The 14,741-nt window shown below is 31.4% G+C and overlaps 1 protein-coding gene across 1 annotated transcript in view; it reads left to right on the plus strand.

Moving 5' to 3' along the window:
* The window catches only part of LOC143200961 (glutamate receptor ionotropic, kainate 2), a 196,886-nt gene that overhangs the window by 34,881 nt on the left and 147,264 nt on the right, over positions 1–14,741 (plus strand). The window contains exon 3 of the mRNA XM_076411779.1: positions 458–613. Coding sequence (XP_076267894.1) covers positions 458–613 — 156 coding nt within the window. The remainder of the gene's footprint in view (positions 1–457; positions 614–14,741) is intronic.

Here is a 14,741-nt window from a genome sequence, read left to right on the forward strand (position 1 = left end):
GAGTAGTAAAAAATTGAACAGTATTTTGAGGGAAAAATATATATCAATATGACATTGGTGGTGAGCAATATAACAGTATCCAGAAATATGAAAAACTAATCGTTCTATCGAAAAAAAAATTATAAAATGTAACTTTACAAAGATCAAATAACATGCGATCAATTTAAGAAACAGCCACAAAGGGTAATCATTTAAAAAAAATTAAATCCAAATCCAAATAGTAAGTAATCGAAAAACATCTCAGAGTCACAAATATATTGTTCGGTAAGTAAGAAAGATAATGGTACCAAAAACTAGGATAAATATATACTAAAGAATATTTTATATTATTCTTTATACATTAGACAAGAAATATCATTTTGTCGAAAGAATTTAACTCTTTATTTTTATAAAATAGAATATAGCGTTACAAAGACTAAATAACAAGCCATCAATTTAAACGAGAATGTTGTTTCAGGAGGTCTGTTTCACCCTAGCGACGATAAACAAGAGATTGCATTCCGTTATGCAGTGGAGAAAATTAATAGCGATCGCACCATCCTGCCCAGGTCCAAGCTGCAGGCGCAGATAGAGAAGATACCGCCTCAGGACAGTTTTCACGCGTCAAAGAAAGGTAATTTAGTTTTCTACTTGAACGACTGTGATTCTTTTCAGAAGACGGTATCTGCTAAGTTATTATCTTAATGCGATAGTGGCTTTTGCACCGAATCTCGTTCCCTGAAAACGACATTTTATTCAACTGATTTCAGCCAAATAAAGCTTCAATAAGGGTTAAAATATATTTATTATTGAATAAGTTATCTATTTCTATTTTGTTAAATTCAACTCATACAGATGTGCTAGGTTGTTCAGTAAGTTTTGCCGTTCAATTAGCAAGACTCATGTTATTAGGTGCTTGTATTTATCTTGATCGGCGATATGTATTGGTGGAAATGCAAAATATTAATATAAACAACATTTAAACAAACCAAACATATCTGTGATATTATATGGTTTTGACATTCTTCTACATAAAATAATATTGTTTTATTTAGTATTATTGAGTTATTCAGTGCATATAGATGCTAATCATAGAACAATCAATATTTTATTTTTAATTTGGTTTTGGTATAAACGAATTTGAAGTGATTATTTTTATGTCAATGACAAAGAAAGGTCAGGAGGACCAAAAAAGTTGGAAGACAGTAAATTGCAATTGTAAATTCAGCTCAAATTCTCAAAGAACTTTCGACGGAAAAGATCCAGAAGGAAGGAAAATGATAACCACACGGATTGACTGAAAATGCCATTTCGAAGCGTTTCAGCATCGCGGTTTCATTGCTTGCCGGACAAAAAAGAATAATTCGGTAGCGTATTTTGACTTGAAAACGAAAAGTGGATATAGTAAAATAATTTCAAGCGTAAAAAATCATAGGTTAGTCCAGAAAGGCCATCAGCATTGATACTAAAGCGGAATATTCATAGCCATAAAGTCTTACCCTGCACATGATAGGACCAGCAAGGTGTAGTATATTACTAGCGGCTAAAACCCAATCAAACTGTTTCTGCTGATATTTGTGGATGTCAATCGAACGAAGTAATCCACGTATTGTTATGGTAAATAACAGATAAAAAGTCATTTACTTGTATAAAAAAAAACGCTTCAAGGGTTATGAAGGATACACTATTGCAGGTTGAATGAGCAATCAGCGTACTCACGATACATAGCGCCTTGTGACTAATACTTGTTCAGATCGATGCAGTATGGTTTGGTAGGTATAAGGTTTTTAAATACTGAAGTAGTGCAAAAACGTATCAATGCTTGAATCGTTGCCAAATCAGTATCGCTGTTTTAACACGTTGTTCACTTTGCAAGCCATGCTGCAAGAAAATTGGGAAAAGTTATCGAAAATTAAATATATACTAATTGTATCAAATGCATCTGAGTACATATGAGTATCTAATATATTATGAAAGTGTTTTATTAGTCAATAAGAGGTCTAAATTTGTTGACATTTCAGTTTCAGTTCGGTTCAGTATTGGACGCTTAGCCATTTATTATTTTATGCGCTAATATCCGGAGAATTGTCAGTCAATTGACATTCTTCCGTGGCTGTTATTATCTCTTCATTCTATATAAATTGAATAGAGTTAACATGCTCGAAGTTATTCTGAAAACAAAACTCCTTAAAAAGTAATGTATTTTTCTATAAATTTCTGAACTGGGTTTACAGTACTCCATTTTTACAGTACTTGATCCTAATTTCATCTATAGTAATAATATGATGTCCATTATAATTTTAATCATTTTTAGTATTTTTATATTAATGCTTTAATGCCTATTATGTGCACAGTTTTCAGAAATTCACAAAATATTGGCTACAATATCTATTAAATTCATTAATCAGTCAAAAAATAGAGCAAGTCATCTTTTAGCGAATACGAAACAATATTGGAAAATATACATGTACAAGTGTTCAACAATTCTGAAATGTATCTGGCTATGTAGGTTTGATTGTCATAATTTTTTGTTGCTATGTTGAAAAACATGCCTATGAAATATCTATAAAGTTTTCAGTTTTCAGCCCTATTAGTTATTCTTTCTTTTCATCAACTGTAGAAACAATAACACTTTATTCAGTAGTTTTCAGTAAATAGTTACACATATATTATCCGATATTTTATTTGAATTATACAGAAAAAGGAAGCTTTAATAATGATGCTTGAATGTATCTTAATCAACAATATCTATTGGTGAAACAGCGAAGTGAAAGTAAACAACACACGCTTACATGCAATGGGCTAAATCTAAAAGGGAAAGAATTACTACCATTCTAATTGACGGAAAATTCCATTTAGAACAGTATCATTACTTATGAGGTGCAAAGCAAGAATAAAAAAGCTTTCTGTAGTGTATTATAATTGGCTATGAAAACTATAGTTAATTCAAATTGCAGTGACACGGGAGAACTGTCAAAACGTTGCAATGTTGCCGCATCAATTATGAGTTTTAGTATATTTTGACTCTGACATATAAAAACATTTTAATATAAATAAAATAATTGAACAAATATTTTATTAAATATAATTTGCTTTAACATCCCAGTACACCAAAGACATTTAATATCGAAGAACTTAGCCGAAATAATTTATAAGTTAGAGTTGTTTTATTATATACATTGAGCTCTTTTCCGCACTACTATCAGTAGGGTACTTTCATTAGAGGGCATATTTATTTTTTACGCTTAGTTCTTGTTTCTTTCGATGCAATATATTGTTGTAAAGTTATCATGACGTTACCATAATTCTCTTTAGTTTGTCCTATTACTATGTGTATACATCTTTCTTGTTAAAACTACATTTAATCACTGCATTCTCCTTAATGCCTTTGCCAGATCTGCAAAACAGTTAGTGTTATCTCTCTCCTCACACATGTTAACCAAACGTTCATGTATATTCTGAACAACAACACACATGCTCATAAAGCTTTCACACTCTATAATACAATTCCCTACAAGTAAAGCATATTAATTGTATACTGACTTTTAGTGGTTTCCTCTTTCATCACCCTGTCTAGGCAATGAATCATAAACCAACATTCATAAGGTTTTATTCAATCACTTTCACTTTCGGAAACACTAATCAAGTGAATAGCTAAGCTGTTTATATCTAATCTATTAAAAACTTGCTTAAGATTCTGCCATTTGTCAATTTCTTCTTCAATGTGTCTGATCGAGCTCACACAAACCGAAGATGCTATTTTCAACAATGCCTCTTTCCATATATCCAGACAGTTCTGGTTTGAATATCGTCCTCGACCTGAATATCTATTGTAATGGTTCTTTGCAATACCCCGTATCAACTCAATTGAATTAAAAATGCAGTGATACGGAGGAAGACTGCGATAGAAGATGCTCAGAAGATACTCTGCGGCCATAACATTCAGTAATCTGATCTACTATGTATCTTCTCTCAGGCTTAGTTATAAAAAAGTTAATTACATAAAATGCAATTAAATATTTTATTTATATTTACCAAGTAACAGCATTAAGAACTATATATTTGTAATGAATAAATGTTATGACTAATAAATCCTAATCGATAGTTATTCCAACACGTACCTATTTCCATCAGCTTTCGTTGTCTTTAAAATATTTATTATCATCTTGTCATGAGCAACCCAATGTACCATTTTGATATATTCATGTCTCATTAAAACCTGTAAACTGATATATTTCTTCCTTGATTTTGTTATATATTTTTAATAATTAAATTTTTTTAAAAGCAATCTTTTGAAGTTCCATTAAACCCACTCGTGTGTTATCTTTACACCACTTGAATCCTATATTATTCAACAATGTACGAACGGAAGTTCTACATCTCTCAAATAGCTGTATATCTTTTGGATTTTTATGGATACTTTCCAGACTATAATTGTATTAAATTATGTTTCGATTGAAAAAACTACTTACTGTTTTATAGATTTCGTATATTTGATCTCTGAAAGCTGATCTTGATTCGTCACGTGTTTCGCATAAAAACGGTCTCTTTGTACTTCACTTTTATTTTAATTTTTTCTTTTAACTTTAGACAGGCGCATATTGACACTCGTGTCAGGGCTATTTTGAATTGACTAAATATCTTTTGTGACAATAATGCAGCTGCTGCAAAGCAAATTAAAAGACGTCTGGCTGCAAAAAAGATCAGCAATAACAGGCAACAGATAGAAAGTCATTCTCGAACAGGACAATCCTTAGCCACACGGTGCCAGATATTTTAAGATGCTGAAAAAGTGTGAAAATAAATCAATTATTAAATAACTGCCAATCTAACTTAGAATCAGAAAACTGGGAAAAAATTGTGTAAAATAATACAAAAAATATTTTGATAAATATATATTGTACCAATTTCTCGCAATACATTTGCCTTTAAACTGAAAACACGATCAGAATACCGAATTCCTAATATACATTTCTTGGAATATGTCAGAGTTCTAGTAATATATTAATTCAAATTTAACAGGTCAATTGAAAAATCCCCGGCCTACCACAGTAAAATATATTTTTATTATTTTTATTACACACAACATTGTTTTTTGTCCAACATAATTCCCTTCAAGGGTGATACACTGATTATAACGACCCTCCAACTTTTCGACACCATTTTTGTAGAACGATTTGACCTTTGCTTCAAAATAGGTCTCAGTTTCGTCGACCACCTCTTCATTCGACGAAAATTTCTTCCCAGCGAGCATTCTCTTGAGATTTGAGAACAGGAAATAGTCGCTGGGCGCCAAATCTGGAGAATACGCTAGATAAGGAAGCAAATCGAAGTCCAATTTATGGATTTTTGCCATCGTATTTACTGACTTGTGACACGGTGCATTGTCTTGGTGAAGCAGCACACTCTTTTTCTTCAAATGCGGCTGTTTTTCGGCGATTTCGTCCTTCAAACGGTCCCATAATGCTATGTAGTAGTCGCTGTTGGTCCTTCCTTTTTCAAGGTAGTCAATGAAAAATATTCCATATGCATCTCAAAATACAGACGCTATAACCTTGCCAGCCCACTGTTAAAGTCTACTCGGATGACTGTCGATTGGTCTTCGAAGTGAAATGATGGAGCCATGTTTCATCTACTGTCATATTTAGATGCAAAAACTCTGGTTTATTACGCTTGATCATCTTCAAACACTGCTCCGAATAATCAAGTCGTCGTTGTGAGCTCGTGCGTCACCCATTTTGCACAGAGCTTTCTTATACCGAAATATTCCTGAATGATATGATGTACACGTTCAGTTGATATCTATAGAGTGTCCGCTATTTCATTCAATTTCAATTTATGGTAATTCAAAATCATTTTGTGGATTTTTTTAATGTTTTCGTCGGTAACAATCCCTTTTTGGCGTCCACTTGGTTCGCCGTTTTCGGTGATAATTTCACCACGTCTAAACTTGGCATACCAATCCTTGATGGTTGATTTTCCTGGGGCAATGTCCGGAAACTGCTCAAAAAGCAATATTTTATCAACACGCGAAATTCCTTCTTATTCATTTTTTTTTCACAATAACAAAAGTTGCTTCACTCAAAATGCTATAATTCACAAACTAATGATCCGACAGCTTTAGCTAACTAAAGAACAAATGGATTTAAGTCTAGTAACGCCATCTATGTGTCAAACCGGGGACTTTTCAATTGATCTGTTATTTCGTAACATTCAAATTTCATTCCAGTAGTTTTAGTCTTTTTTCTGTAAGTTTTTCTCTCGTAAAAATGCTTATATAAAGCAAATAAAAACAGAAATATTTCACGAGCCGTATGCAAATCATGCCGAATAAATAAGGGCACTTGCATCATTTCATTCGCCACCTATTTTCTGCTCGAGAGGTGAGAGGGGACCCGTTACTCTCGTTTGAAACCAGCCAGCCAGCCAGCCCGCCTGACTGGGAACTGTATTAAACATTAATATTATTGTAAGCCGTTCAGTGTACAGGATAATTACAGAGATCCCTCTGGCAATTTGGGTAAATTTCTCCTTTAATTATTACAGCCAACCGCATCCGTGCCACATGTCCGTCAGTGTAATGGTCCTAATAAGATAACCGAAATTAATAAGTGACTGATGGTTCCGGCCCTTTAAGCCGTTGATTCGATTATAAGATCCGGCTGGATATTTTTTCTGAAATATTTGTTTTTATACGTGACGAAAATTAATAAAAATTCTCTCTTTTTATCATTGTATCACGATTCTGAACATTTTTGTATATGTTATCTGAAATATTATGTATTGTGTGCAGAAATATTAGTTGGATTTTCAACTAATGAAATATTTTGCTGTGAATTTATTGTCATTCATTTTGTAGTCAATATTAAAAACCTTTATGAAACGGTATTAAGTAGGGTCATATGACTACCCGTTTAACTAATACAACAACCCTTACTTCAAACGAATATATGTAAGAGTATCTGCGATAAAATCAGTTGAATTAGAGTCAAACTTGGTTCTTGATATGTCACTACAATCATTCATTTTATTTTCCTTTTTTGTTTACTTTTCATGACCAATAGTGCGATAATGTTTCTTCAGTCCTTTTCAGTAACAATAACTGTTTTTTCTTTGGTCCAACTTAATTTTTTGTTCTTAAATGGACCTTATTCATCAATATACTTTTCTTTAAACTAGATGTATGCATTTTGATAAGTGAATCTCATTAGTAAAAGTAGTACTATAAACAACTGATAAAATCCAAGGTTTTGACACATTCCTACATAATATAACAGTTTTCTAACTAGTATTCTTGAGTTATTTATTTTATACAGACGTTAATCATGAACATCTCAAAATTGCATTTGCGACATTCATTAGTTTTGCCGTTTTATTAGAGTAAATATGCGGCTGAAAACCATCAAGCTGTTTTAGAAACGTAAGGTGATGTTGCTCCCTTATATTCTAATCACCTGTTTAAGTTTCAACGATTTAGTAATGATGATTTTATGGTAAATGTCAAAGAATGACCTGGAAAACCTAAAAGACTCGAAAGCAATGAATTGGTAGACTTATTACACAAAAATCTAGGGATTCGAAACATTATAAACTTCCAAAAAGTTTAGCAATTGACTAGTCAGTAGTTTTTCGGGTTTTTACATGCGATGGAAAAACTCCATTAGAAGGGAAATTTGCTACTATGCGAATTCATTCATTAAAGAATTTCTATTGGATATATTGGCTTAACATTGTGGTACTATTATGTAGATTATCAACTGTTACTGAATACGTCTATAGATTTTAATTGTACCAATTAAGCGATGTGTTCTTGCAATAATTACCACTAATAGAGAATAACAAAAAAAATCATCCTTTTGCATGACAACTCTCGGCCGCGCATTACTAGAGTCGCGAAGAATAGAGTGTTGCAGAAGACATTTTGATTAATATATGTTGTATCAACATTTTTCAATGAATGACATTTTAGCCTTAAAATAACAATATTACACGCAAGTACTTAATTCAATCTAGAGATTGTTAACTGCCAGTTTTTAAAAGGATTTAGTATTTTAAGCTGTTTATAGTTATGGTATAAAACTGTAAACTTCTTACCTTCATAATATATTTGAGCGATCGCACGTAAATTTCTTTTTCTATTTCCGAAATCTATTTACCGGATATATTTAGAAGATTTTGTGTTTCAGGAACTTTCTCTTAATCTTTCAATATTAAATATTTCATATATATCTTAATGGAATAAGGAATTCTTGGAGAATTTACTCTTAGGGTAGAGTTACAACATCAGCACATTACGGTGTAACAAAATAGCATCAATCTATGATTAAATCGTTTGCAATTCGTTATTCTATTTGCATTTGTAATAGATTATTTTACTATAATGTATATGAGTATGGTACTGAAGTGGTTTACAATAAAATCTAATATTGAAGAGTCAAAGTGTTTGATGAAGTTGGTATTGCTCAAGTAATTTACCAGAGAGTACATTTCCGCTGTCAACGTCCAATAGCAAGGTCTTAAAAAGCTGTTTCTCAGAGAACGATTAAACTATATGAAAATTTATGCATCCTTATAACATAGTCCTTCAAACTCTTAAAAAAGACACAAGAGGCCTAAACGAAAAGCGTCTTGGTTGATTTTTGGATTTTAGCTAACTTTAGAGTTGATGCATGGAATTCAGTAGTGATTTGATTCCAGAGTATTAATAATGATTAATAGGCTGAAAATATATTCTCTTTAAGATCTTCTTAAATATACGTGATGAATTTGCATTCATGTATAATTTTGTTACATTGTTAGTAAATGTAGTACATATAGTAACAGGTCAATTGAAAGGTCCCGGCCTGACGCTATCTACCTATTAGAATTAAATCCATATGTTTTTTAGTTACCCCTAAGCCTCAAAAGATGCGTATATAAATTTGACAGCTGTCGGATCATTAGTTTGTGAATTATAGTATTTTGCGTGAAGCAACTTTTGTTATTGTGTAAAAAAAATGGATAAAAATGAATTTCGCGTGTTGATAAAATATTGCTTTTTGAAGGAAAAAACTACAGTTGAAGCAAAAACTTGGCTTGATACCAAGATTTCCAGTGATTTCCGGACACTGCCTCAGTAAAATAAACCATCAAGGATTGGTATCCTAAGTTTAGACGTGGTGAAATGAGCACCGAGGACGGTGAACGCAGTAGACGCCCAAAAGAGGTTGGTACCGATGAAAACATTTAAAAAATGCACAAAATGGTTTTGAATGACCATAAATTGAAATCAAATGAAATATCAGACACTCTAAAAATATCAACTCAACGTGTACATCATATCATTCACGAATATTTGGATATGAGAAAGCTCTGTGCAAAGTGGGTGCCGCGCAAGCTCACTTTTGACCAAAAACAACGACGAGTTAATCATTCGAAGCAGTGTTTGAAAATGATCAAGCGTAATAAACCCCAGTTGTTGCGTCAATATGTGACAATGTATGCAACATGGCTCCATCATTTCACTCCGAAGTTCAATCGATAGTCACCCGAGTGAACTGCAGACACTGAACCTGCTCCAAAGCGTGGGAAAACGCAACAGTCGGCTGGCAAGTTTATGGCGACTGTATTTTGGGATACGCATGGAATAATTTTCATCGACTAACTTGAAAAAGGAAGGACCATCAACAGCGACTATTACATAGCGTTATTGAACCGTTTGAAGGACGAAATCGTCCAAAAAGGGCCCCATATGAAGAAAAAGAAAGTGCTGCTTCACCAAGACAATGCACCGTGTCAAAAATCCATGCATTGGGTTTCAAGTTGCTTTCTCGTCCACCGTATCCTCCAGATCTGCCCCCCAGCGACTATTTCCTGTTCTTAGATCCCAAAATAATTACACTGAGTTCTATTTTGAAGTATAGGACATATCGTACTACAAAAATGGTATCGAAGAGTTAATCTCCCTTGAAGGGAATTATGTTGAATAAAAAAAAAGCCAAAAAAATGTGTTTTGCTATGGTAGGCCGGGACTTTCCAGTTGACTTGTTAGACAATATTTTTGGAAACGCAAAACTTATCAATACGCAATATCAATTGACTATTTTCAAGAGTCATATCCTGAATTTTTAGAATAATTTTGGGTATTGTTGCAGTATATATAAAATTTAATTTTATATGCGCCAACCACAAGTAAACAGGAAATTACATGAAAAAGCAAACAAATACGTAGGGAAGAAAGAAAGAGAGATTGAAAGACATAGTCAATAATGAATGAATAAGAAAAACAAGAATACTTACTAAGCCAGGACCAACTGACGCAATGGAATATTTATTATGGAAATCAAACCTTAATAAAAGTATATTAGTATATTTTGCGAATGCAGAAAAGGTATTATTTTAAGAAAGATGTTCAACCGATTTATTTTCCAAACCTAGGAACTATTTTCTTAGTCATGGGGGTAGTTTATTTATAATATATTTAAAAAAAAGATTATATATGTTTCGTCACTAAATACAGGCGTAGTTCGCTCTGACTTTTTTTATCAAACAATTAATAACACCCCCCTAAATATTAAAGTAAACGGATTTTTATAAATCCATTAATCCGATTTTATTCTAATGATATACTTCTATTGATTTCTGTCATCATTCCAGTTGCGGTATGAATTTTTATAGTTTTTAAATTTTTATTTATAATTAATTTAATCACTAAAATATTTGCAATTGAAAAATAATTAATTGATAGATCGAAATATAACCTTGATTCTTTTTTATGTTTTTGACGTTTTTATGAAGGACCAGAGGATAGATGTAGAGAAAATAGATGGTATTTCAGAAACTTATTTATTGATATTTGCTCATTAAGAGATTATTTTTCTAAACCTCTTATTTAACATCACCACTTGTGATCAAATATATAAATTTTAAATAAACAACAGCTGTATTCTATATTTAAACAACCATTAGCGAAGCTGTTAATAACATAAGTTTGATGTGACTGTATTTGTACATTTGTCTGATGCGGTATTAAATGGCAGACGCGCCATCTATCGTGAATAGCTCAAAATTAATTCGCGGTCATGGTAAATTTCTCGAAAGCTCAAGTAGAAAAAAGTTTTCTACCGCTATCAAATTAAATCTTTCTCGGTATACATCAACTATCAACTTAAACTATAGAATCAGAGAGTTACAAAGTTTGAATTGCAGAAGTTACAACAAGAGCAATAACGATCAGTCGTCTTTAATTAAAATTACTCAATTATCGAGAGAGATTTATGAACTTTTAATAGAAAATGCTAACTTCTAAAATCAAAATTACGTTTCAGAATATTCGAAATTTTCCTATATTTATATTCGTTTATTTTTACTAAATTAAGTTGGTCGTCTAGAAATAAACCCATTCGGTCAAGATGTCTAAAATTAATTATCATTTTTAAGAGTTAAATATTATTTTAGAGTATTATCAAGATTTCTTTTTATATTTTAACTAAATAGCTTTTGTTCAAGAAAAGAAAATTACCTATCTTCTATCAGCATCACGTTATTTTTGTTTATTCAGATTTGGCTGTAGTATAATTTATGTGGAACTACTTTTTACAAACAATATACAAAAATATATGTTAAGTATGCTAGACAAGTAATAATTATAGGAGTATAAATGTTAAATTTTAATAGGGTCGACCATATCTTTTAATCTGTTACTGTTGCTAATAAAACAAACAGTAATATAAACCACAATATTCAATATAATCAAAACAATTAATAGGCGAAATTCAGGAATTTAGTTGTTTTATTCTGAGTTGAATATTATATCACAATGAAATATTTTTTTGTTTTACTATAATTACAAGAGTGTGCTGACGATATGGCTTAAATTAAAATGTATGAGTTAGTTGGATTCAGATGTTATAAAGTTATTAAAATGTGTCTTAATTTAAAACAATTTACTTAAAAAAGCTACGATAATTTACTATTAATCATTCAGTTTCTTGTCACAAATACTTGAGTGAGTAGTGACATTCTCAGCTAATGACCTCGATATTCGTTTGTCTCTAAGTTCTCCAACGGCTGATCTTTTCTGAACGTCATAAGAAACCAAACATTTTCGATTTTTTTGGCATTGAAAATGTCAGTCGATCTAATAGCTGTTTGAGGTCGTTGTCTATTCATAATAACTGTAAATCGAACTCGAATATAACCTGAGTTTTGGTGTTATAAGAGATAACCATGTGGGTCAAGTGTTAACCATATCGTTGTTGTTAAAAAGAAGCCTCAAATTTGTAGAAAAGTATTCAAGTGTGAATTCAATATTATACAGAAAGTCTTAATTTAATTTCTTTCTTATAGTCACCACAAACAGTTGTTACTTCAGCTTAGTTCAGAGTCATTTTGGTAAAAATTATCTGCTTTTTTATTAACATTGTTTCTCTTAGTAATATCAGATGTACAAATAAATTGGAGAATAGAATGAAGATGTAGGTGAATAGAATGAATATAAAGGTGGAACAGATTAAATGATAAATGGGATGCACAAGAAATTTTATATTAATTATAAATAGACACAAAATAATAATATAAACTACAAAGGTTTTCTTATTTAAAAGCATATAGCATACATACTACAATTAGTTGCTAAATGTCTATTCATTTTAGCAATTTTGCAGAAATATAATGCATTTTTCACTTGAGCTTGACAACCTGTGTAAGTAGAGTTATACCTGTGTTATTTGTAATAATTATTTTAAAAGTCCAAGCTTGTAGCATTTAATTTTATTTCCACCATTTCTGACTCCACTGAGTAAAATTGTTGGTAGATTTTTGTACTCTATTTACTATTGTCTCAATACTCAATATTGCCAGGAAATGTGGCCACTGTTACTTCTTCATATTTAGAGATATCACTAGTATAGAGTAAATTAATATTGGTCCAAGAATACTATATCCAAGGACATAGATGGGATCCAAATCTGAATATTCGTCACTGTATCTTAAAATTAAAGTGGCGATTAGGAATGTAGGAATTAAATAATGTACTTGTATCTGAGGCTGTCCTGTTATACTTTATCAAAGGCTTGGGCTACCTCTAGAAATATAGCTGAACAAATTTTTATTTTTTTTAATTTAATTTTAATTTTACCAGGCTCGTTTTCTTCAATAATTAGCTTAATATATTTTCAGAACAAATTTGCATGATTTAGAATGATTGGTGTCAGTGATATTGGTCCATATGATATTTTAGCGCTGGGTGATTTATCTGGTTTAGGGACCATAATGATATTCGCGATTTTCCACTGAATATGTGAAGCCACATATTGCCATCAGAGTGTAATGTTAAATTGATCTGAAAGTTTGATCAATCCCTTCCTTAGAAGCTATTTAAGTACTTGGTCACTTATTATATCATTTCCTGAAGCCTTTGTAATATTAAAATTGTTCTAAATATCATTGACTATTTTTGGGAATAATTGGTCAGGAGGGCGAGATTGAAAAGTGTTTGCTAAGAGATCAACTGTGTCATCAAATATGAACATTGGCAGCAGGATAAAGGAACAGAATAAAGCCTGAAATTATTATAGTGAGGGAAGTGAGTATTATTCCAAAGATACGTCCGAAGATATATAATATCCATTCCCTATGAAATCGTTGAATCATCAGTGAAGAGAGTTGATAATATTGAAAGTAATGAACAGAAGTGAAGTTGGATCTTCCACAAGTCTGGATTAGGGTCTTTTATGATATATATTATGATATATACTTTGTTGTCTTGACCTTATTGAAGTTTTATTCACTACACATTACTCTTTCTAATTGTTAGTTATTATGTTTCAATACAATAGTATTTAATTTTTTTAAGAATAACATAATACTAAAATAAAATATAAATCTTTTTCCGAAAATTATATATGACAATATTAGAAAATGATTCATGATCTGAATAACATAAAAAAAACTAGTCGCTAATGATGAACAAAATAATAATGCATATATTTTTATAATGAAACAGGGAATTAAAAAGTAAATTTAAAAACTCAGATAACTTAATCCAGTTCTAAATATCATTTGTATTACAAATCTTCTTGGATAACGATCTAGATTAATCTATAATAACTTGGTGTATATTATAGATATAGTAATTTTAATTTTTAATTTCAGAATAATAATGGCTTTGTACATTTGTACTGAATTGTTCAATATATTCGTACTAGTTACAAGTTAAAGTAATTTTTTCGACTTAAAAATATTCCTCATCCTACGCTTCTCTCTTTAGATTACCAACTAGAATGGAGCCCCATAAACCTAATCCTCTGCGTCTAAACGTAATCCATTTAACTGACAAAGATGTCGCTCTGCAGCATCTTCCGTATTCGCCTTTATCGATGACGCCGTAACATAAGCGTGTTTATCATTAGACTGTGCATAAGTAATTAGTTTACTTTCGCTTCATCACCTCAAAGTTTATCGACTATAAAGCGTGTTCGGTTTTCGGTTGGTGGCGAAATTAGGACGTCGTCAAACAGTACATTAGATAGACAATGGCTGACAAGTCAATTTAATGGGTGTATACATAACGAGGACAATTGTTTTTAAGTTACATAACTCAATTTTTATTCCACAGTGCTGGACGTATTTAACAAAGAGTTATAAAATATTATGTCTACATTTACACAAAAGGAGACCTTACCAGTTAATTGATATATTTTTAGGGCACATCATCTTATACTACTAAATATAGAATAATAATACATCACCCATGCATCAATGTGAAAAAGCTTGCACTAGAG

The sequence above is a fragment of the Rhynchophorus ferrugineus genome, unplaced genomic scaffold, assembly GCF_030347505.1.
Source record: "Rhynchophorus ferrugineus isolate W39M unplaced genomic scaffold, kcgeb_rfMv2 rfM1, whole genome shotgun sequence".
Lineage (NCBI taxonomy): Eukaryota > Metazoa > Arthropoda > Insecta > Coleoptera > Curculionidae > Rhynchophorus > Rhynchophorus ferrugineus.